Source organism: Oncorhynchus gorbuscha, linkage group LG25 (genome assembly GCF_021184085.1).
Source record: "Oncorhynchus gorbuscha isolate QuinsamMale2020 ecotype Even-year linkage group LG25, OgorEven_v1.0, whole genome shotgun sequence".
NCBI classification, from domain to species: domain Eukaryota; kingdom Metazoa; phylum Chordata; class Actinopteri; order Salmoniformes; family Salmonidae; genus Oncorhynchus; species Oncorhynchus gorbuscha.
The window spans coordinates 24,702,129-24,727,186 of record NC_060197.1 but is presented as its reverse complement, the minus strand read 5'-3'; the positions used below and the strand labels follow the sequence as shown (position 1 = coordinate 24,727,186).

Genomic DNA, 25,058 nt, shown 5'->3' with positions numbered 1-25,058 from the left:
AAAGGGATCTCCTATGGGGACAGCCAGATAAAGTAGATAGTACCATTCTTTCTAAGAGTAGAGTTGGCCTGGACTACAGTTTATTGATATAGTCATAGACTGAATTGTACTGTTTCAAGGCATTGTTAATGATGGTTGATGAGTATTACAATTATAATTAGTAAAGCATAATAAACAGTAATGAGGTAGCTATATGAGTAGATATAATATGTGGGTGGAATTCAAGTTATACACAATATTGATCATTATTTTGAATTATATTTTATTATATTTTAGATTGGCGACAGGGGACTCCTACAGGACCCTAGGATTCAGCTTCCGAGTTGGACGGTCCACGGTGGCAGGCATTGTCCCCTCTGTGGCACAAGCCATTTGGGACTGTCTGGTTGGTGAATACATGCCTGTCCCCAAGGAGGAAGACTGGAGGGCCATCGCTGCCGAGATCCTAGAGAGGTGGAATTTCCCCAACTGTCTTGGCTCTATTGACAGGAAACATGTAGTAATCCTGGCTCCACCGTGCTCAGGTTCGCAATTCTACAACTACAAGGGTACATATTCAGTTGTACTCTTGGCTGTAGTAGATGCCATCTACTGTTTCCGTGTTGTCGATGTTGGTGCTTACGGCAAGGGAAGTGATGGCAGGAGCCTCCGGGACTCTGCCTTTGGCCAGGCACTTCAGGATGGCACCCTGGATATTCCACCACCTGCATCACTCCCTGGGGCTGAAGACCTGGGACCTGTTCCCCACGTCTTCGTCGGCGATGAGGCCTTCCCTTTAAGACCCAACCTCATGAGACCCTACGCTGGACGCCAGCTGCCATTGCCAAAGCCTGCAAGGATCTTTAACAAACGACTGTCCAGGGCAAGGTTAGTTGTTGAATGCGCCTTTGGGATTCTGGCAGCCCGATGGAGAATGTATCGGAGAGTGCTTGGTCTCAGCCCCTCAAATGTCGATGCCTGCGTGAAGACCACGTGTTCTCCACAACTACCTGCGGAGGTAATTTAAAAGCCCCTTAACACAAAGGTTATTTTAAGAACCATCCACAGTTGTCCATAAAATTGCATTTTTCCCCCAGATTACTTTATGTATCATTGTCTCTCATTTGGAAGCTATATTTAAGTGACATTTGGGAGTAAAGACCACACCTTAACCCCGTCCCTCTCCCTTTAACGTCAGTATTATACACACCTGGCATGGTACATCAGGTGAGCGGGAGCACTAATTAAGGTTATACGACATACAGTTAGTATGATAACCTAGGGTCCATACAAATAGTACAGTTTACCACCATGTTCACTGGCCTGACAAAATACAGGTGGAAAAAAACTAATTAGGAAGAGAATGTGCTTTTACTTTAATCTCGTTTTAGATCAGCAAAGGTGTAGGGAAGAAATAAACAGATTAAGTCTAAATTAGATATTAATAAACAAATGAAACAACTGACTATGAAAACATAATTGAATAAGTATTCAAGTACAGGAAAGAAAATGACAGGTATGTGTGTTGTAAAAATGTTTTAAAAAATAAAACTATTGAAAGAGGTGTGTGTGCGTGCGTGTAAAAATAAAAAAAATGAATGTGTAATCTGAAAGAGAACAGCAAGAGCATGTATTTTTGGCACAACTGCAGACCGATACAGGGACTACACATAAAGCCTAGACGTAGTAGGGGAACTTCAGACATGGCCACAAAGAGAGAGAGGGCAGGGCACTGGAGATCTGAGGTACGAAGAGGTGTGTGTGTGTCTCTGTCTCTGAAAAAAAGGAAATAATATGTAGCCATAACACAGCTAAACAAACAAATGGCCCCTGGACGTCGTGGACCAGTCGATGGAACAGAACTTCACAAAAAGTTTCAACACCCTGGTTTTCAAGTGGTTTTAAATGAAATAAATATATTGACCTTTAGTCTCGTAAGAGACCAAGAGCATCTGTGAAAACTCCGTATGAGTTTCAATTCAGAAATCTATGCAACACTAATAATGAAAGCTTTCCTAAGACTTTATAAACAAATGACTTTATGTATTGACTGAATTTAAACAGAACTGACATGTGTGAAAAGAAAGGTACAATGAGGGAGGTCAAAACAACAACCAGACAACTCCTCTTCCTGTCCTTCCTGTGAGCTGGTCGGCAAATCCTCTCCTCTTCCTGTCCTTCCTGCAAATCCTCCTCCTCTTCCTGTCCTTCCGGTGAGCTGGTCTGACCCCGGCAACTCCTCTCCTCTTCCTGTCCTTCCTGTGAGCTGGTCGGCCCCGGCAACTCCTCTCCTCTTCCTGTCCTTCCTGTGAGCTGGTCGGCCCCGGCAACTCCTCTCCTCTTCCTGTCCTTCCTGTGAGCTGGTCGGCCCCGGCAACTCCTCTCCTCTTCCTGTCCTTCCTGTGAGCTGGTCGGCCCCGGCAACTCCTCTCCTCTTCCTGTCCTTCCTGTGACTCCTCTCCTCTTCCTGTCCTTCCTGTGAGCTGGTCGGCCCCGGCAACTCCTCTCCTCTTCCTGTCCTTCCTGTGAGCTGGTCGTCCCCGGCAACTCCTCTCCTCTTCCTGTCCTTCCTGTGAGCTGGTCGGCCCCGGCAACTCCTCTCCTCTTCCTGTCCTTCCTGTGAGCTGGTCGGCCCCGGCAACTCCTCTCCTGTTCCTGTCCTTCCTGTGAGCTGGTCGGCCCCGGCAACTCCTCTCCTCTTCCTGTCCTTCCTGTGAGCTGGTCGGCCCCGGCAACTCCTCTCCTCTTCCTGTCCTTCCTGTGAGCTGGTCTGCTAAATTGACTACATTTCTGAAAGCAAAGAGAAAAACAACACATACAAGCTTAACATAATGACACCATAAAAGGTGGGATTTATGTTAACTAAATACTGCTTGCATAGTGTAGTTAATGGCATAAATATAGGAACAGTGTGGTAAAGTTGGTAATACTTTGTCACGCCTTGGTCATTGTATTTTGTGTTTTTGTTATATGTTTGGGTAGGCCAGGGTGTGACATGGGTTTATATGTTGTATTCGTACTGGGGTTTGTATATTTTGGGATCACGGCTGATTAGTGGTGTGGTATAGGCTTGGCTGCCTGAGGCGATTCTCAATTAGAGTCAGGTGCTTTTCATTGTCTCTGATTGGGAACCGTATTTAGGCAGCCTGAGTTCGCTTTGTATTTCGTGGGTGTTTGTTCCTGTCTCTGTGTTGTATTCACCAGATAGGCTGTAATTAGTTTCTCGTTTCGTTTGTTGTTTTCGTATTTCAGTTATTTCATGTACCGTCTTATCATTCATTAAAGGCATGAGTAACCAACACGCTGCATTTCGGTCCGACTCTCTTCATTCAACAGACGAACGCCGTTACATACTTGCTGTTTACTCATGGAATTTGTATTTCAGATCAAAAGATGAATATGACAGGCAGATATTTCGACAGCAAACTGTTTTAGGATATTTTCTTACCCAGAAACAACAACTATACATTTGCCTCATATTAATACTTTGATCTGAAATACCAATTCACCTACATGACTATACTGTAAAAAAAATACCTACTTTACTTCACTGTCGCACACTTATGACACTACCTGTGATGTGGAGGGAAAAAAAAACATACCATTGAACTCGGCTTCGAAAAGCAGCCGATACATTTTAACCTTGACTGCTGCTTTTCTTTGCTGACGCAGCCTCTTCAGTGTTGGCACCAGGCTCATGGCAAAGATAGTCTCTTCCTCCTCCTTCCTGTGAGCATCACGTTGGGCTGCATCTCTCTCGATGGCTTGGAGGAGCCTCTGCTGAAATGAGTTGAGTGGATCTGGGGGCTGGCACCTCCGATGACGCCTGGTGTGACGTTGTTCCTCTTCGTTTCTCTCCACGGCCACATCCCGTTCAACGAGGTCCTCAGTGGTCACTTCCGTGAGGTTCATAATAATCTCAGGTGGTCCTAGATCCAGAGGTGCTTCCCCCATTTCATCATCTTCCATGGCTGCACCGGTGGTGGTCATACTCGTGGATGATGTTGTAGGTGGAGGTGATCGTCGCATTTGTAGGTGACGTTGAGGGTCTTGATGCACCGGTGGCGACAACACGTGTGGATGACATAGTAGAGGGTCTGGCTGTAAAATTGCCACTCGTTGCCATAGGCACAATAAATGGATCCAGAAAAGAATGTGGCAGAAGCGCCAAGGCTGCTGGCCTGAAGCTGCTGACCCAGACCTCTTCTTCTCTTTCTCTGCCCTTCTCTCTCTCTCTCTGATACATGGCCAGAGTCCTCTCCACTTCCTCCTACAGTCTTCTTCTACATAGACATGAACATGATAAGCCAAACCATTACCTAGCATAACTATAGTTATTAGATAGCTATCACCTATTGTACACATAGACACACACGGTTATCTGACCAAATTATCAGGGGTACAGTAGTATCTACCATTTCTATTACTATTTATATAGCATACACACTCACACTCTTTCAAACATGATTATTTTGGTAAAGTTATCAGGGGTAGTAACTAGTATAATTTATTTGACTATTTCTTTCACACACACACCTCATTGGCTAGGTTAGCTAGCTAACGCTAACTAGCCACATCTAGCACAAGCTCACTACAAAACTGTCCTGGCAATCCTACTATTGTGGACACTTGTCTCCAATCAGCATTTTTTTGTGCTTATGTCCCTGTAGCTGTCAGCAGTTGTGTCAAAAATACATGGTTTTGAGGATACTGCGAAAATGATTCTCTCCTCCATGTGTCCAATCGCATGCGACCATTTGCAAAAGGCACCTGCATCAGTATAGTTGCCTAGTGGCGCAAAATGTTATGCAGCAGTGATGCAATGACGTAGACGGGATGTTCGAAGCGTCACCACCATCTATCTGAACCCCAAACCGAGAAGCGTCCGTGTGTGTGTGGATTACGCGAAAAGACTGGTGTCTTTTTTATGACGTGCTGGAAAACTCCCCCGGGAATCTTTACCCTTATGTTACTTTACAGCATGAAAAAGAAGTCTGAGTCGTTGGCCATTTTCATAGATTGGATAAAGAAGTACAAATACAGGTTGAGAGCTCTACCGCGAAGTGAAGATACAGACACGGTGAAAGTTGTCAACACAAAATGAAAGGACGTGGCACACTTGACCATTTTCCTCTGATGTATTGATATCCGGAGGCATAAATCTAACGTCGCAGACGTAAAAGAAACGCATGAAACTAGATCCCGTACAAAAACCGGAAAATCCAGTTGTTGGTGACAGAGGTTCGTTTCCTGATGACAAGCAATGATAAAAGTTAGAAAGGAATTACAAGTTGTCACTGCTGAGATCACGTGTGTGTGAAATGATGCCTTATTTAAATTTTTGTGATATATTTTGTATGTTGTGTATGTAAGATTTGCAAGAGGGTAAAGTACAACTGATTAGAGTGAACAAGGAAGGAACAACTCCACTCTAGGGAAAGTTTATAAGAATATGTTTATAAGGATGCTGCAATACAGCTCGTTCAGAGTCCAAATGTACCTCCCCTTTACCAGCAGCGGCAAGGCGTATCCTCGCCTTGTGAGAGTACTAGTTTATAGCACATACACACTTGTGCCACTGTAAGCTTAGGACCTGACTTGACAATTCGTCATCCTTGGCACAGAGCCGGTAGGTAAAATGAGTTTTGGATCATTTATATTATTAGATGAACATCACTAGTATTAATAAATGAAAGTACTTTTCATTTGATGTTTTTCTACACTGTGGTGCCATGCTGTATGTGCCTGTAGAAGGAGTTAGAGCCAGAGGTGGGGGAACAGTTGCTAAAAGTAAGCTGTCATCTAACATGTGTATGTGGTCATTTGCTTCTGTTGTGGTTGATGGATGCTGTGCCTTTTTCGAAGCCTAGTTCAGGACTAAAATACACGTTCTGTGGAGATTCTCCATTAAAAGTGCTTCTTAGTCCAGGACTAGGTTTAATCTCTGTTTGGGGAAACCTGCCCAATAAGTGTTCCTATTAAAGTAATCCAAAGAGCCTCAGCGGTTCTGTGGTATGTTTTGTTTGTATGAATGGCTATGGACAGTTTACTGTCCAATGGCCTCTTGTCACTAGTGGGTTAACTATCTCTGTTCCAAGTCACAGAGGAAGCAGCATTATCACTAATGTTCAGATTACACTGAGGATTTATAAAGTGTTACACAACCCACAGTTCCGGGAACACTTTTTCTTTATATGGGGTTGCATGCATCCTAAATGGCACCCTACTCCCTTTATTGTGCACTACATTTGAACAGGGCCCATAGGGAATAGGGTGACATTTGGGACTCAGGCCATGGCGTTTTATAACCATCACTATGATGACATTGTGATCTTGCATTCCTGTGTATGTATGAGTGTGTCAATTCCCAGATGCCGTCTTCCTTTATTTATCTGTACAATAACTATAAAAAAATGTAGCCAAGATCCTACAACTGATAATGCTTCCAAACAACGCTCATTTTTGTCCAGATTTTTCTTCTTCTCTATACCCATGTACCAAACCATTTCCTGATTTCACTCCAAAAAAAAAAACAAGTTCCTCCACGGGGGAAAACAATCAATTTATTCTGTTCTATTCTCAGGGATGTCTGCACTGCCTCAATGCTGCATCTGTCTCGATGACTTCACCAATCCAGTCTCTATCCCCTGTGGCCATCGCTTCTGCCTGGGCTGTATCGGGGAGTACTGGAGACTCCATGGTGCCTGCCAGTGTCCTCTCTGTATGACATGTTTCCCCATAAGGTAAAAAGCCACGCATTGATACACACACACAAAACAGTAGGAGAGGCGCTGACTGAATAGTACATTAAATACAGTATATAATAAAAAAAGAAAGTTGCACACTTACTATAATGCTCAACTCCAAATAGTTGAATGTGTATAAAATGGGTACACAGCTATAGAGTGTGTGCAACTTTTACACACTTACACCGCTTCCCCTATCAGGCCACAGCTAAAAACGAAGCCAACCCTACATAATGTTGCACCGCGGGAGGAAATCCAAGCCGCACTCAGAGCAGGTGAGGTGCCCTGCGATATCTGTCCAGAAAAGCGGTGTAGAGCAGTGAAGTCATGTCTGGTGTGCCTGGCCTCGTACTGTGAGATGCACCTGGAGCCTCACTACAGGGACTCGGCTCTAGGGCGCCATCCACTGGTCACTGTGTGGAAGAACCTGGATGAGCCTGTCTGTAGACTCCACGGGAGGCAGTTGGCCAGGTTTTGTCGGAGCGATCAGACCTGCATCTGTGCTATGTGTGTCCAGACTGATCACAGGGGTCATCGGGTGGTCACCATCGCCATGGAAGCAACAAAAAGAAAGGCAAGACAAATAAATTAATGTTTTTTTGGGGGGTGGAAAATTATAGTTAGCATGTTGAGATTTCACATTGCATTCATTCAACAGTTTGTCACGTCTGTCAGAGTAGGCCAGAAGGCTAAACTGAAGGCTTAACTCAAACTTAAGCCTATATTAAACTTAAACTCTACCAAATAAAACGCTGGCGGAGCCATAAAAGCACTTCTGTGCAAGTGTGTTTGTTTACATAGTGATTCTGAAAGAAAACCGTACTGCCACAAAAGTATACATTATGGCGGACAGCTAACCAGTGCTCAATGAACAGCTTAATGAGAAAAGCCCCCCCCTTGAACTGAAAGAGAGGCTCATTTTGTAGGGGAAGCCCCTCCCATCAGAACATACCGAACTCATGAATTCATTAAGCCATCACAAACATCAAAGCCTACATTTTCCACTCCGCTAAACATATCAAGAAATATCTTAATTGAACCTTTGCAATTGGTTTATCAAAATACAATATAATCACAACATAACACATTTACATAACCCTATAGCTATCGACACAGTATCTTTCAATACACCCATTCACATGAATCGGGGCTGGGCACTACAAACCCAGCCTGATTGCCGTAGTTCGGGTCTTGGTGTCATTTTTACTGGGTCTTAGTTGTGATAGTGCTACAATGGAAGGCTCAAAGCCTGTTGTCTAATGGACAGGAGTTCAAGCAGTTCATTGTAGACATGCCAGCTAAGCCTGATGTGATTTGTGTGCAGGAAACATGGCTCAAATGTACTGTGGAGTTTATCGTACAGGGATATGTAGTGGTTCGTAGGGACAGAGATGTAGGGGGGGGCACCTTCATAGAGCAAGGACTTCCTTACAGGATGCTAGGCAAAGGTATTGAACAGGAATATGTGGTTGTGGAGGTGTGGTTGAGATGAGGGGTGCTAATGGTAGTGAAGTACTATAAGATTTTAATGGGGGGGGGTCAAGTGATGGAGAATCTGGTGTGCCTGAATGATTGCTGAGGGACCAGGATGGAGCCAGAGAGGAAAAGTCTGTCTTGAACCTCACTCTGGTATCTAGTGCCATGGCAGGAATCTGTGAGTGTGGGGTATGGGGAGGAGTTGACAGTAGGGGGTGAGCATTACCCCATAGTATGCACAGTAGGCCAGAGGGAGCAGGTGGTGTCAGTGGACGGAGTCGGGAGGTTGGTTGTCTGGAAGGACAAAGTGGGATCAGTTTCAGGAGTTGAGTGAGGAGGTGATGGCTCGGGTAGATATGAGAGGGGATGTGGATAGTATGAATAACTGGGTGAGAACAGCTTTCGTGGGGACAGCTACTGACGCTATAACTAAGAGTTCAGGGAGGACGAGGAGGGAAGCAGTCCCAAGGTGGATGGAGGAATGTGGGGCGTTGGTGAGGAGCAGGAACAGGGCATTTGGAAAAAGACGCATAACTTCCACCATCTGAATCAGTATAAGCAGGCCCAGGCTCTGGTGAGGAGAACTGTCTGTGACACCAAGAGGTCACGTTGGTTCTGTGACACCATTGGAAGGGCGACGGGTAGATGAGGGGGGGGGTTGTGGGGGATGATTGAGAGGATGAGTGGGGTCAGAAGGGAGTAGGATTATCCCATGTTGACGAGTGGGGAAGGATGTGGCCGTAACAGACGAGGAGAAGGCAGAGACTATTTGTCAGAGGAGGGGTAGTGGGGAGAAAGAGAACGAGAGAGGAGCATCCTGGAGTGCTGGATAGGAGAGAGGATGCAAATGATGCGTTGAATGCACCATTTGACATGACTGAGATGGAAAGGACAAGGGGTAAGGCTGGGTTAACTCCACCTGGGAAAGATGAGGTGCGCTATGTTATATTGGCCCGTCTTAGTGATGAGGCACTGGATAAGGTATTGGTGTTGTACAACAGAGGGTGGGAGGAGGGGAGACTACCAGCCAGCTGGAAGGAGGCACTAGTGGTACCAGGGAAGGACCCAACAAGGCCAACAACCTATCGTCCAATAGCTTTAAAATCACATGTATGTAAGATTATGGAACGTCTGATTACGGAGAGCCTAACTTACTTCCTGGAGAGCTGGGGGCTAGTATCACCACATCAGAGTGGGTTCAGGAAGGGGAGGGGAACTATGGACCCAGGGCTCTGCTTAGAAGCGGAAGTCAGGAATGCTCAGGTGAACATGGAGACTATTGTAGCTGTCTTTTTTATGTGGAGCAGACATATGATATGATGTGGAAGGAGGGGTTGTTAATCAACCTTGATATTATGGGGTTAGTAGGAAGAACGTACAACTGGATAAAGGATTTCCTGTTTGGAAGGTCTATCCAGGTGAGGTTGGGGAAGTCTCTATCAAATCAAAGTTTATTTGTCGCGTGCCCCGAAAACAACAGGTGTAGACCTTACAGTGAAATGCTTACTTACAGGCTCTAACCAATAGTGCAAAAAAGGTGTTCGGTGAACAATAGGTAAGTAAAGAAATCAAAACAACAGTAAAAAGACAGGCTATATACAGTAGTGAGGCTACATACAGACACTGGTTAGTCAGGCTGATTGAGGTAGTATGTACATGTGGTTAAAGTGACTATGCATATATGATGAACAGAGTAGCAGTAGCGTAAAAGAGAGGTTGGCGGGTGGCGTGACACAATGCAGATAGCCCAGTTAGACAATGTGCGGGAGCACTGGTTGGTCGGGCCAATTGAGATAGTATGTACATATGTACATGAATGTATAGTTAAAGTGACTATGCATATATGATAAACAGAGAGTAGCAGCAGCGTAAAAGAGGGGTTGGGGCAGCTACCTAGTGGATAACGGTACACCACAGGGGAGTATGATTAGTCCTCTGTTGTTCTCAATCATTATCAATGATGTTTACTCTCAGGTACGGCCAGATATTGGGAGGACGTTATTTGCAGAGGATGGGGCCTTCTGGAAGAGGGGAAGAAATGTTCCTTCTGTGGTCCTTCTGTAGCTCAGTTGGTAGAGCATGGCGCTTGTAACGCCAGGGTAGTGGGTTCGATCCCCGGGACCACCCATACATAGAATGTATGCACACATGACTGTAAGTCGCTTTGGATAAAAGCGTCTGCTAAATGGCATATACTTAGTCAGGAAGGTACAGGAAGCAATTGATGAGGTAGAGCGGTGGGCATTAATGTTCTGTACCAGGAGGAAGGTGAGAGATGAGGTATGCTTGAGGCTATATGAGGAAAAACTTGGAGAGGGTGGTTTCTTTCAGGTTCCTTGGGGTATAGTTTGACACTAGACTGACCTGGGTAGAACACATTGAGAGAGTGGTAGGGAAGTGTAAGAAGGTGCTGTTTGATGGGGAAAGAGTGGGGGGCTGGGCGTTCCTCATTGAGGACCATGTATGTTGCATTGATCCGATCTGTAATAGACCTTGGCAGTATAGCGTATGGTTTGTCAGCCCGCACCTCATTGGAAAGGCCAGATGTCAGACTCAGAGTATGTAGTGGGACGTTCCAGACCTCCCCATTGGCTGCACTACAAATCAAATCAAATTTTATTTGTCACATACACATGGTTAGCAGATGTTAATGCGAGTGTAGCGAAATGCTTGTGCTTCTAGTTCCGACAATGCAGTGATAACCAACAAGTAATCTAACTAACAATTCCAAAACTACTGTCTTATACACAGTGTAAGGGGATAAGGAATATGTACATAAGGATATATGAATGAGTGATGGTACAGAGCAGCATACAGTAGATGGTATCGAGTACAGTATATACATATGAGATGAGTATGTAGACAAAGTAAACAAAGTGGCATAGTTAAAGTGGCTAGTGATACATGTATTACATAAAATCAAATCAAATCAAATTTTATTTGTCACATACACATGGTTAGCAGATGTTAATGCGAGTGTAGCGAAATGCTTGTGCTTCTAGTTCCGACAATGCAGTGATAACCAACAAGTAATCTAACTAACAATTCCAAAACTACTGTCTTATACACAGTGTAAGGGGATAAGGAACATGTACATAAGGATATATGAATGAGTGATGGTACAGAGCAGCATACAGTAGATGGTATCGAGTACAGTATATACATATGAGATGAGTGTGTAGACAAAGTAAACAAAGTGGCATAGTTAAAGTGGCTAGTGATACATGTGTTACATAAGGATGCAGTCGATGATGTAGAGTACAGTATATACATATGCATATGAGATGAATAATGTAGGGTAAGTAACATTATATAAGGTAGCATTGTTTAAAGTGGCTAGTGATATATTTACATCATTTCCCATCAATTCCCATTATTAAAATGGCTGGAGTTGGGTCAGTGTCAATGACAGTGTGTTGGCAGCAGCCACTCAGTGTTAGTGGTGGCTGTTTAACAGTCTGATGGCCTTGAGATAGAAGATGTTTTTCAGTCTCTCGGTCCCAGCTTTGATGCACCTGTACTGACCTCGCCTTCTGGATGATAGCGGGGTAAACAGGCAGTGGTTCGGGTGGTTGATGTCCTTGATGATCTTTATGGCCTTCCTGTAACAACGGGTGGTGTAGGTGTCCTGGAGGGCAGGTAGTTTGCCCCCGGTGATGCGTTGTGCAGTCCTCACTACCCTCTGGAGAGCCTTACGGTTGAGGGCAGAGCAGTTGCCGTACCAGGCGGTGATACAGCCCGCCAGGATGCTCTCGATTGTGCATCTGTAGAAGTTTGTGAGTGCTTTTGGTGACAAGCCGAATTTCTTCAGCCTCCTGAGGTTGAATAGGCGCTGCTGCGCCTTCTTCACGACGCTGTCAGTGTGAGTGGACCAATTCAGTTTGTCTGTGATGTGTATGCCGAGGAACTTAAAACTAGCTACCCTCTCCACTACTGTTCCATCGATGTGGATAGGGGGTGTTCCCTCTGCTGTTTCCTGAAGTCCACAATCATCTCCTTAGTTTTGTTGACGTTGAGTGTGAGGTTATTTTCCTGACACCACACTCCGAGGGCCCTCACCTCCTCCCTGTAGGCCGTCTCGTTGTTGTTGGTAATCAAGCCTACCACTGTTGTGTCGTCCGCAAACTTGATGATTGAGTTGGAGGCGTGCGTGGCCACGCAGTCGTGGGTGAACAGGGAGTACAGGAGAGGGCTCAGAACGCACCCTTGTGGGGCCCCCGTGTTGAGGATCAGCGGGGAGGAGATGTTGTTGCCTACCCTCACCACCTGGGGGCGGCCCGTCAGGAAGTCCAGTACCCAGTTGCACAGGGCGGGGTCGAGACCCAGGGTCTCGAGCTTGATGACGAGCTTGGAGGGTACTATGGTGTTGAATGCCGAGCTGTAGTCGATGAACAGCATTCTCACATAGGTATTCCTCTTGTCCAGGTGGGTTAGGGCAGTGTGCAGTGTGGGTGAGATTGCATCGTCTGTGGACCTATTTGGGCGGTAAGCAAATTGGAGTGGGTCTAGGGTGTCAGGTAGCACTTCATGATGACGGAAGTGAGTGCTACGGGGCGGTAGTCGTTTAGCTCAGTTACCTTAGCTTTCTTGGGAACAGGAACAATGGTGGCCCTCTTGAAGCATGTGGGAACAGCAGACTGGTATAGGGATTGATTGAATATGTCCGTAAACACACCGGCCAGCTGGTCTGCGCATGCTCTGAGGGCGCTGCTGGGGATGCCGTCTGGGCCTGCAGCCTTGCGAGGGTTAACACGTTTAAATGTCTTACTCACTTCGGCTGCAGTTGGACATGGGGGATATGCCATTGCAGATTAGAAGACCACAGCTGGCAATTGATTATTGGGTCAACCTACCGGGACAAGGGGTGTCTCATCTCGCGAAAGGGATTTTACAGGCATGCAGGGAATATAAGCGAAGACAGAACACAAGCGGCGCGTGGGTAATAACGAGGCGAAGGAGATGGGACTGTGTTGAAGGGAGTTTAGTCTAAAAGTAGCTTTTCCTATCAATCCTCCATGGCTACTCGCACCTCCGGTAGTAGATCTAGAAGTGTTCGGCGAAACTATAGGAAGGTGAGGAGGGTGTTGATCCGTCTGATTTGTTTAAGAGACATGGGGATACTGTGTATCAGGATTTTGTGGCCATTTACACAGATTGATGAAAAAGGTCAAAGGACAGGATGTACTGGGTCAGCATTTTTAGTAGTCCTTATTCCAGCATACCCGGAAGCTACAGAGACTGAGTGAGAAACCGAAACAAATAGAGCGGTGATCCAAAACATTGAGTACAAAAGTACATCACTTAGATTAAAGTTTTTTTTTTTACCTTTATTTAACCAGGCAAGTCAGTTAAGAACATATTCTTATTTTCAATGACGGCCTGGGAACGGTGGGGCAGAACGACAGATTTGTACCTTGTCAGCTCGGGGGTTTGAACTCACAACCTTCCGGTTACTAGTCCAACGCTCTAACCACTAGGCTACGCTGCCAGCCCACTTAGATTAAACATGAAAGCTTGCCAGCAAATTCTTCATACCATACCCAACTGTTACTGACGGGAGGTAAGAGTGATGTGTGCAATGTATGACCTGAGATCGCCAGATGAACTTGTTTCGACCCACGTTGCTAATGTAGCTGAAAACGGAGCAGTGATGGGGAGATGAGTGTGGGTGTGTTAGTTGACAAAATCCTGCCCGCTGCCAGTGACTAACTTCTCCGTCAAAGTCATTAAATCATTTTTTTATAAATGTACAGCACATACACCTAACATTCAGAGATACTGTATCTGTAAGAATCTGTACATGCATCCGTACATACAGTATGTACTGTAAGCGATTCGGGGTTTTCAAACATTAGGCCAAAATGCAGATGTGATTTAACTGAGTCCGCAGAGATTTTTAAACGTTTTTTTCCCAACTTAGAGAGTTGACTGATATTGTACGTTCTTCTGATTTGAAGTCCACTGACTCATCCACAGGTTAAGCTAAAGAAGTCCATGATAAAGTTTCAGCAGATGATCCAGGAGAGACTGAAGAAGATGGAGGACCTCCAACAATCAGCGGAGCTCGTTGACGTGACTGAGGAGAAGCAGAAAGCAGCAGAGAGGCGGGCTGAGGGGCTCGTCAAAGAGATGGAGCAGGAAATCACTGAGCTACAGAGGAAAAGCACTGCGCTGGAGCAGCTCTCACACACCGAGGACCATCTCACCCTTCTGCAAGTCAGTGTCCCCATTTCCTGTCTTTATAAATCAAATGTTAACATTTTGGGCCAACATATATATATATATATATATTTATATTTAATTTCACAACACAAACGAGCCCAACAACAAGTTGTTACTCTTTTTGACGGGTTTCCCTCCTCTACATATAGAGATTTCCATCACTGTCCACTCCTCTACACAACAAGGACTGGTCGCACATCATCAAGTCCCTGATCCAAGAACTACAGGGGAAACTAGAAATATCCTCAAGAGATAGTAGAAAACTACATTGAGCCTCCTCCTAAAATAAGACAGGTCTTTACTCAGGAACATTTTATGATTGTCTGACATCGTTCTGCCTTTTTGTCTGTCCTCAAGTGATTTTTTACAATGAGAAATATCAGGAACTTATTTGTTTATTGTGACCTTGACTTAGCATTTTACCAAAGGAAGTGTGACTTTAATGTGTATCACTTATGCTTATGTCGAGTTTATCATTGTGCCTATCCTATCCACAGTGTGCAGCCATGGTTGATTATGTATGTCTAGTTACAATTTGACCAGAGTAAATGTGAATGTAATCTATCTATCTATATATCTATCTATCTATCTATCTATCTATCTATCTATCTATCTATTATTTATCTTTGAATTTATTCAAAATGTTTAGTACCGTGCCAGAGAAAGTATGACCACCAATCAAGTATTATGCAGGGTTGTACGAATTTGTGATTGTGCATTTAGCAGAGTTTGTCATTGGATTAAGTAAATACTGTAGCCTATCGTTAGCCTAGTGGAAAGGTGTTTGACTTTCAATTCTCAAGTAAAAGAAACTGCATGCGCATACCAGAGGAGAAGGATGGAAGTAGCTATAGAAGGATGGGGTCATTGTAATGGCTGGAATGGAGTCAATGGAATGGAGTCAAACGTGGTTTCCATATGGTTGTGTTTGATACCGTTCCACTTAATTCCATTGCAGGAATTACAATGAGCCCGTGCGCCTCCCACCAGGCTCCTCTGACACACACACATAAACAGGTTTTCCACACACCCATGCATGGGCCAATTCTACTACCGATGAATACATACCTCCTTCACGGAAAGGGAACTGGTCATTATTTTAGCTGAAATGAAACTCAAAGGAGAAAAAGAATGGGACAAAGTAAAGGATGCCCATATGAGCCCAGAGTAAAGGAAGTTGACATCATCTGAAAGGTACTGGCAATACTTTTTTTGTTGCATATATAACAGTGTATTACTTTTTTTGTTGCATATATAACAGTGTATTACTTTTTTTGTTGCATATATAACAGTGTATTACTTTTTTTTGTTGCATATATAACAGTGTATTACTTTTTTGTTGCATATATAACAGTGTATTACTTTTTTTTGCATATATAACAGTGTATTACTTTTTTTGTTGCATATATAACAGTGTATTACTTTTAAGTGTACATCATGCTACTGTCAAGAAATTAGGTATACATGTCATTTGTAATTGATTGTTTTTGGTTGATGATGTACAATGTAAGTATGATTGACAAGTACAATGCTTATACATGTAATAAATTAGATGAAATTAAGGTACTGTACTATAGATATACTTGTTGTACATTTTGACACATTACAATAATTACGACAATGTTTTTCTCATTTCTGTATCAAAACCAGTCAACAATTTCCCTTATTTAATAACTCTTTAAAATATAGTCAAAACATATTTAAAAAAGTACAATACTATCATATACTGCTATTATGTTTCCTGTTTGTGGTTGTTTTATTCTTTATTGTGTTCTGATTATTGTGATACGGAAGTTACTGTAGGTACACAAGTGCCTTCGGGCTTGTCTCATTACCTAGGTGCGCCAGTCAGACCATCTGTGGGCATACCCGCATGTCTGTGTGCTCACTGCTCACTCTCATTTGGCTAATTCATTTACCTCAGTAGACAATGTACTCTGGAGTTTACTGTACTCCGACCACCAGAGGGCAGTAAATCACTGTAATTCAGTGGTGCAACTACCTTCCAGAATCTCCAAAATTGTGACTTGTGGGTAGTTAAAAGTAAGACCAAGAATGCACATAAACTCGTTCCTTTCATCAAAACTTGACAGGCAGCATTGGAAAGAGATGACGTCGCTGATATGCTTTTAGTCTCTCAGTGAATGATGAATACTTACCCTGATGAAAAAAACAGCATATACTCGACTAAATCTCAAGATGGTCCATGCTGGTCCATGCTGTTCTGATGCTGTTCAAGCTGGTATGATCAGCATGTTCTATCTGCTTATGCTGGCTGACCAGCATTATCTAGCTGGTTAGGCTGGCCGACTAGCTAGTCAAGCTGGTATCCTGGTGACCAGTTTAGGCTGGTGATGCTGGTCCATGCGGGTCTATACTGGTCCAGCATGGTCTAACACGGAACCCATTTACATTTCATTTACATTTAAGTCATTTAGCAGACGCCCTTATCCAGAGCGACTTACAAATTGGTGCATTCACCCATCCAGTGGAACAGTCACTTTACAATAGTGCATCTAAATCTTAAAGGGCGGGTGAGAGGGAATACAAATCCTTCCTAGGTATTCCTTAAAGAGGTGGGGTTTCAGGTGTCTCCGGAAGGTGGGATTGACTCCGCTGTCCTGGCGTCGTAAGGGAGTTTGTTCCACCATTTATGGCCAGAGCAGCTAACAGTTTTGACTGGGCTGAGCTAAGCTTTTCCTCAGTGGTAGGGAGGCTTTCAGGCCAGAGGTGGAACCCAAACAGGCTGCCTGGGATATAAACATTTATTTTGTCCCCCATTTTAACCGTGATCATGACACGCAGGTTTAAATATCAAAACAAACTCTGAACCAATTATGTTAATTTGGGGACTGGTCGAAAAGCATTAAACATTTATGGCAATTTAGCTAGTTAGCTTGCACTTGCTAGCTAATTTGTCCTATTTAGCTAGCTTTCTGTTGCTAGCTAATTTGTCCTGGGATATAAACATTGAGTTGTTATTTTACCTGAAATGCACAAGGTCCTCTACTCCACCATTTAATCCACACATAAAACGGGTGCGTTACCGACACTGACATCGTTCATCTCTCAGTCGCCCAAGTGGGTATAACCAATGAGGAGATGGCACGTGGGTATCCGCTTCTATAAACCAATGAGGAGATGGGTGAGGCAGGACTTGCAGCGCAATCTGTGTCAGAAATAGATTTCTATTTTAGCCCTTGGCAACGCAGACGCTCGTTGCCGCCAGCGAGCAGTGTGGGTGCAATAATTGAATAACATTTATGTTGCAACGCATGGTGACACGAACGATGTGGTCAGCCTGTTTACACGGAACTCAAACCGGCTGTGCCCCATCGTGCATAAATGTACTTTGTCCCCCCCACACCAAACGCGATCACCACATGCAGGTTTAAATATCAAAACAAACTCTCAACCAATTTTATTAATTTGGGGACAGGCTGACCACACCGCTCGTGTCCTGTGTGCAAGCGTTGCAAAATGAATTTAGAAATCTATGTTATTAAATTATTGCACCCACATTATTCCTCTCTCCTACAGCGTCCATCGCCATTACATGCACATGGGCAATTATGCAAATTCGGCGATGATGTCATTTAGCAACTTTTAGGACAGCCAATAGCTACTTTCCTTACTGAGGAGTTGGCAACACTGCTTGCAGGCCTGTTGTCACCACTGTATTTGGGAAAAAATAAATCATTAAGCATTTTGATGATGGTTACCAGCATCACCAGCATATGCTGGTCATCATTGTCCAAAACACAGTGAAGTCACCAGCATGATCAGCTGGTCAATGCTGTTTTTTTTCCAGCAGGGTATTAATGATAAATAATGAATCTCCAACAACACCTCTTTCAACTTTTTTATTTATCAAATTGCAGACGACAAACACTCTGAAATACTTGATATTGACAGGTTTAAAGGACTCCAGCTCCAGACATGGCCTCCTCTTCCTTACACTCCGTCAACACGGACACCCCCATTCTGATCAAGCACCATCTATACTGCTCTATTTGTCTGGACCTGTTTGAAAACCCCGTCACCACCCACTGTGGCCACAGCTTCTGCCAGTCCTGCCTGGGCCGCAACCTCCACTTGAATGACCTCATGTGCCCCCTCTGCAAGAAGCATCTGAGGGGTAACCCGCAGGTGAAGTATTAGTCTTCCTCTTCTTCTTCAAGATGCATTTATGGAGAAACCCACAAGTAATAAGGCAGTCCAGACATTTTAAGTGCTAGAAAAACTCAATATAACACATCCTGTCTCAGCCATTTTCCCCACTAGTTGGCAGTATTTGCATCAACATAAATATGTCACATGTGGTTGGGGTGGATGTATTGTATTGGGGAATGATGTCTGTTGTGTACTTAATTTTTTTTATGTGGAGAATGTGTTGATAACGACACTTGTAACCTTCGTTGAGTTGAATATTGGTATGTAATGCAGGCAAAAACCAAGTATATGGATTTTTTTCACAAATCACACACAAATGTGTCTGATGATTTATGCATACATACATTGGATGGTGCTCTCATTGATCGTGTCACCGCGTATAAATATCTGGGCATCTAGATTTATGATAGGCTTTCCTTCAAAGAGCATGTCGATGAGTTTGTTAAGAACGGGCTTCTTTTAACGGAACATGTCATACCTTTCGTTCAATAGCAGTAAACAAATAGTTCAGTCGACATTCACTCCTGTCTTAGACTACGGCGATAACATCTAATATGAACTCCGCTGCCACTCTATTGAAGTCACTGGATGCAGTTTCTGCATTACACTTTATTACGGGTGCTAGTTTCAGCACACATCACTGAACTCTGTACCAGAAAGTAGACTTGCCAAGTTTGAAGTTTCATAGATGCATTGCACATTTTTTTGTTTATAAATCCCTCTTGCGTACCTCACTTCTCTGTTATCCTACAGAAATCAGACACGGTCTCAGGGATGGCTCACCCTGGAGATCCCTTAGATCTCGACAGAGTTAAGGAAATCTGCCTTAAGCTATTTTGCACCTTGCTTATGGAATGGTCTTACAGCCCTCAAACTCAATTCTAGACCTCGAAGTCAGTTCCATTGCATTTTTACATTGTTCCCCTCTAACCAGGGACTGATTTAGACCCGGGACACCAGGTGTGTGAGATTAATTATCAGGTAGAACAGTAAAACCAGCGGTCATCCGGACCTCGTAGGGTAAGAGTTGAGTACGCCTGAGTCTACCGAGTTCGCTGAAATTGGAGGAATCGGTGCCTCTGAGGCAGTTCAGACGGCTGTCTGAGGACCTTTTTAAGGAAGAACGTGTTTCTTATGATTCTATGCTCGATCTTATGTTTCTATGACATTTTCGATTGTTTGTGTTTTTTTGCTTTGCTTATATATTTTGTCGGTTAAGTATACATTTTGACTATGTTTTATAACTTTCTGTAAGTCATTGACGTAAATAACATAGTATTATCCGTCAACTCACCGGATAAAATAAGGAATAAAAAACTGGTTTGCTTTTCTTAATTGTCCCTGAGGTGATAAATAAAGTTGTATTAGATTGAATAATGAATGCATAAACAAAGCATAATAGAGCAATAATGTTACCCACAGGTGAACATCATCCTCAGGTCCCTAATCCAAGAACTCAAGAAGGCCCAGGATAGGAAGCCAGAGGAATATTCCGGAGCCTTGGGCGAGGTGGCCTGTGATGTCTGCAATGAGAGGAAACTCAAGGCCCATAAGTCCTGCTTGCTGTGCCTGGCCTCATACTGCGAGACTCACCTGCAAACCCACACCTCTGCAGACAGGCTGAAGGGCCACAGGTTGACTTGGACTTTATTGATTCTTAATCACAGTTCATACCATAGAACTTGAAGAAACTCTGAATTTACATAATAGGAAATAACACCAGAAAACACACTTGGATACACTTGTTTTTTTATTCTTACTTTTCTTGATTGGAAAGTGTAAACATGTGTATACATAGGTTGGTGGCCCCTGTGGATGACCTGGATGGGAGGGCCTGTCTGACCCATGGACGACCCCTGGAGTTGTACAGCAGGGCTGAGGGTCGTTGTGTCTGTGCCCTCTGCATGGAGGAGGGTGACGAGGTCGTCTCCACAGAAACGGAGTGGGACAAGAAGAAGGTGAGGTCATAATTCCTAAGGGTTCAATGATGGCTATGTGTATAGTATTGGTTGAGTCTGAAGGAGAGTGTGTATTGTGTGATTACTACATTAATAATGATAAACTAATGTATGATTCCTTTTTCTTTCCATGTTTTTTTTTCCATTTACAAGGGTGAGCTGGGCAGCAGCCTAGCTGAGATGCAGGAAAGGATCCTGGAGAGAGAGAGAAAGGCGGAGGAGATCAGGGAATCCATGGACCTCTGCAAGGTGAGTCCTGAGTGATTCGGAGTGAGGTACTACATGTCTACCTGCAAGCACAGAGCTGTGATGTAACAGTGCTCTACAAGAAGAGAGAGAGAGCGAGAGCAAAGATAGTAAAAAAAACACAAAAAAAGGACTGCATGCATAAATACATTAGGTATATGCCTGCAACGGGAGTCCTGTGTGAGTCAGAGAGAGGTACTACAAGTCCACATGCAGATGCAGAGGTGGAGCACTGTAGCAGTGACACAGTTAAACATGAGACAGAGAGACCCGTTGCACACAGAGAGGGACAAGCGGTACAGAGTGTGAGACGTGCATACAGAAAGAGAGCTGGAGACATGAGACATACGGTACACGCACAGACAGTGAGACAAGCACAGAGAAAAGCCAAGTGAAAAGTGAGACCGACAGAGAGGCAAAAACGGAGAGGGAATGAGAGAGACATTGAGGTGATACTGAGTTGTTGTCCACCACCTATCCCTTTAGGCCCAACTGGACAGCGAGAGGAGGGAGATAGACTCTGTGTTTGAAGTAGTGATGACCACTGTAGAGGAGACCCGGCGAGAGGCTCTCAGGCCCCTGGAGAAGAGGCAACAGGACATGGAGCGAGAGGCAGAAGAACTCACCCAAGAGCTGCAGAAAGAGATCAGACAGCTGAGAGACATCATCGGTCAGCTGGAGGACGTTGCTATCCTAGAGGATCACATTCACTTCCTGCAGGTGAGCGACTTTCCTTGAACGTTTAACCCTTTTGCTCTGTGAGTGGCATAGATCATCCACAAATGATTCCCCCCGGCACTGTATCACTCTAGTTGACTGAACAGCCTACAAGCTGCTCGCATTCACTCTGTATTGGGCTAAAGTGATTGAACAGCCTGCAAGCTGCTCGCATTGTATTGGGGAAGATGACTGAACAGTCTACAAGCTGCTCGCACTCTTTATTGCGCTATATGATTGAAGAGTTTGCAAGCTGCTCACACTCTGTATGGGGCTAGGTGACTGAAAAGTCCGCAAGCTGTTGGTTGATGCGTGCGTTTGTGTACCAGTATGTGTGAAATGCATGGATTGTACTGGACTGGGTGACTATTGTCTGTCAAATTGTTTTTCGAATTTGATTTATATAATTATACACTATAATGATACAACGAAATAAAACTGTTTGAATCATCTTTCTCTGTGACTGTCTCTTTTTCTCTCTTTCTTTCCTCTCCATCTGTCTCTCCACCAGACCTTCCCATCTCTGTCGGGGCTGGGTGACGGTAGAGACTGGACTGAGGTCTCACTTGATACTGAAGTCTCCTTTGGTACCATGAGAAGCAGCCGTTCAGCCATGATGGAGAAAATTGAGCAGGAGCTTGAGAAGCTCTCCTCGATTGGTGAGATGACAACCGTGTTGAAAACCATACATATACGGTGCATTCGGAAAGTTTTCAGATCCCTTGACTATTTCCACCTTTTGTTTACGTTCCAGCCTCTTTCTAAAAATGGATTAAATAAATACATTTCCTCGTCAATCTACACACAATACGCCATAATGACCAAACAAAAACAGTTTTTACATTTTTTTAGCAAATTTATTTTTTGCCTTATTTACTTAAGTATTCAGACCCTTTGCTGTGAGACTCGAAATTGAGCTCAGGTGTATCCTGTTAGAATTGATCAGCCTTGAGATGTTTCTACAACTTGATTGGAGTCCACCTGTGGTAAATTCAATTGATTTGACATGATTTGGAAAGGCACACACCTGTCTATATAACGTCACACAGTTGGCAGTGCATGTCAGAGCAAAAACCAAACCATGAGGTCAAAGGAATTGTCTGTAGAGCTCCGAGACAGGATTGTGTTGAGGCACAGATCTGGAGAAGGGTACCAAAAATTGCATTGAAGGTCCCCAAGAACACAGTGGCCTTCATCATTCTTAAAGGTTCTGGAACCACTAAGACTCTTCCTAGAGCTGACCGCCCAGCCAAACTGAGCAATCGAGGAGAAGGGCCTTGGTCAGGCAAGTGACCAAAAACCCAATGGTCACTCTGACAGAGCTCTAGAGTTCCTCTGTGGAAATGGAAGTACCTTCCAGAAGGATTACCATCTCTGTAGCACTCAACCAATCAGGCCTTTATGGTAGAGTGGCCAGACGGCAGCCAATCCTCAGTTAAAAGTACATCTCAGCCCGCTTGGAGTTTGCCAAAAGACACCTAAAGGAATTAGACCATGAGAAACCATATCTGGTCTGATGAAAACAAGATTGAACACTTTGGCCTGAATGCTAACCGTTACGTCTGGAGGAAACCTGGCACCATCCCTACGGTAAAGCATGGTGGTGGCAGCGTCATGCGGTGGGGATGTTTTTCAGCGGCAGAGACTGGAAGACTAGTCAGGATCAAGGGAAAGATGAACGGAGCAAAGTACAGAGAGATCCTTGATTGAAAACCTGCTCCAGAGCACAGGACAACGGCCCTAAGTACGCAGCCAAGATAACGCAGGAATGGCTTCGGGACAAGTCTCTGAATGTCATTGAGTGGCCCAGCCAGTGCCCGGACTTGAACCCGATCGAACAATAAATGTGATATTTCTTCTTTTTTTTTGCAAACAGAAAACAAGTTTTTGCTTTGTCATTATGGGGCATTGATTAGGGAAACAACAATAGAATACATTTTAGAAAAATGCTGTAAGGTAACAAAATGTGGAAAAAGTCAAAGGGGTCTGAATACTTTTTTAATGCACTGTACATTTTAGACATATAATCTGCATACATTGCTGTATTCTTTGTTTAGCTTTGTCATACTACAATTGACCATGACAGCCCCAAAATGTGTTTCTTCCACAGAACTTGAGAGGATCCTGAAGTTTGCAGGTGTGTATTGTTACATTTCAGGGTAGTAATACATTAGTATATAAAGACTTCAATCTTCATTAGCATACATCGATCTCAACCACATTCACTTTGTAGTGGGCCACATTTGAACTTCATTCGGGCCAACTGATAGGCCTTGTACATGCCCAAATACTGTGCTGTATCTTGTCATAAGAATAACGTCCATATCTGATATTATTCAGTTGATGTGACCCTGGACCCAGACACAGCCAACATACAGCTGGTTCTCTCTGAGGACGGGAAAGAGGTGAGAGACGGAGGGAAGATACAGGACCTCCCTGACCGTCCGGATCGCTTTGATCACTTCGGCAGCGTGCTGGGGCACAACATGTTAACGTCTGGGAGATCATACTGGGAGGTGGATGTCGGGAACAAGACAGGTTGGGATCTGGGAATTGCAAGAGGAGATGCCAACAGGAAGGGGCAACTCTCTGTGAATCCTACTAATGGTTACTGGGCAATTGTGCATTATAATGGGGACCAATACGGAGCCTTGGGGGACCCTCCTTTTCTCTTGTCACTGATGGAGAAACCCCAGAAGGTGGGGGTGTTTGTGGATTATGAGGAAGGGTTGGTGTCTTTTTATGATGTGGAAGCTAAGGCTCATATATATTCTTTCACTGGGTATTCCTTCACTGGGGAAATGTATCCATATCTTAGCCCACATCTTCTGAATGGGAAGAAGAACTCAGATCCACTGGTCATCACAGAAATAGGCTGATCAATCATTGTTTGGCATTGAAGGTGAAAGACTTGTTTCAGGCTAGGATTAGGGCTACAGACAAGTTTAGGGTTGGGTTAGGGTCAGATACAAATATTGTACTTTATTACAAATATAAATATTTGAATTAATAGTTTTGTACACCGTACCTTCAGAAAATTCACACACTATTTCCACATGTTGTTGTGTTACAGCCCGGATTTAAAATGTATTAAATTGAAACGTTTTGTCACTTGCCTACACACAATACCGCATAATGTCAAAGTGGAATTATATTTTTAGAAACTTTTACAAATTAATAAAAAATGAAAATCTGAAATGTCTTGAGTCAATAAGTATTCAACAAGTCTAAATAAGTTCAAGAGTAGAAATTAGCTTGACAAGTTTTATGACTACCTCACCTCTGTACCCCACACATACAATTACAGTGCCTTCAGAAAGTATTCATACCCCACATTATTCCACATTTTGTCATGTTACAGCCTGAATTCAAAATGGATTAAATAAATAAAACATTCTCAGCAATTTACACACAATAACCCATAATGGCCCAAATAAAATACAGAAATATCTCATTTTCGTAAGTATTAGCACCCCTGAGTCAATACTTTGTAGAAGCACCTTTAGCAGTGATTACAAGTGTGAGTCTTTCTGAGTAAGTC

General features: G+C 43.8%; 2 protein-coding genes across 4 annotated transcripts; both read left to right on the top strand.

Annotated features, from left to right (window-relative positions):
* Positions 1 to 4,829: 4,829 nt before the first annotated feature.
* On the top strand, positions 4,830 to 16,063 carry LOC124013730 (E3 ubiquitin-protein ligase TRIM47-like). Of its 3 annotated transcripts, XM_046328183.1 has the most exons (6): positions 5,463 to 5,608; positions 5,731 to 5,769; positions 6,563 to 6,722; positions 6,927 to 7,299; positions 14,178 to 14,417; positions 14,573 to 16,063. In XM_046328183.1, exons 3-6 carry the CDS (start codon positions 6,565 to 6,567, stop codon positions 14,693 to 14,695), a joined length of 894 nt encoding a protein of 297 aa, XP_046184139.1. In that variant the 5' UTR covers positions 5,463 to 5,608; positions 5,731 to 5,769; positions 6,563 to 6,564; the 3' UTR covers positions 14,696 to 16,063. The 3 variants fall into 3 exon arrangements, with proteins under 3 accessions (XP_046184137.1, XP_046184138.1, XP_046184139.1); XM_046328181.1 differs by lacking the exons at positions 5,463 to 5,608; positions 5,731 to 5,769 and adding an exon at positions 4,830 to 5,220; XM_046328182.1 differs by lacking the exon at positions 5,731 to 5,769 and having other exon boundaries at positions 5,455 to 5,608.
* On the top strand, positions 15,481 to 24,716 carry LOC124013729 (E3 ubiquitin-protein ligase TRIM39-like). Its single transcript, XM_046328180.1, has 9 exons — positions 15,481 to 15,617; positions 18,339 to 18,572; positions 20,019 to 20,230; positions 20,395 to 20,554; positions 20,708 to 20,803; positions 21,287 to 21,520; positions 22,029 to 22,176; positions 23,628 to 23,654; positions 23,858 to 24,716. Exons 2-9 carry the CDS (start codon positions 18,363 to 18,365, stop codon positions 24,394 to 24,396), a joined length of 1,626 nt encoding a protein of 541 aa, XP_046184136.1. The 5' UTR covers positions 15,481 to 15,617; positions 18,339 to 18,362; the 3' UTR covers positions 24,397 to 24,716.
* Positions 24,717 to 25,058: the final 342 nt, after the last annotated feature.

Coding starts and splice junctions, on each gene's coding strand:
- LOC124013730 (XM_046328181.1), top strand. CDS start 5,169: ATGAAACTAGATCCCGTACAAAAACCGGAAAATCCAGTTGTTGGTGAC. Junction 6,723..6,926: donor ATGACATGTTTCCCCATAAG/GTAAAAAGCCAC, acceptor TTCCCCTATCAG/GCCACAGCTAAAAACGAAGC. Junction 7,300..14,177: donor TGGAAGCAACAAAAAGAAAG/GCAAGACAAATA, acceptor ACTCATCCACAG/GTTAAGCTAAAGAAGTCCAT.
- LOC124013729 (XM_046328180.1), top strand. CDS start 18,363: ATGGCCTCCTCTTCCTTACACTCCGTCAACACGGACACCCCCATTCTG. Junction 18,573..20,018: donor ATCTGAGGGGTAACCCGCAG/GTGAAGTATTAG, acceptor TGTTACCCACAG/GTGAACATCATCCTCAGGTC. Junction 20,555..20,707: donor CGGAGTGGGACAAGAAGAAG/GTGAGGTCATAA, acceptor TCCATTTACAAG/GGTGAGCTGGGCAGCAGCCT.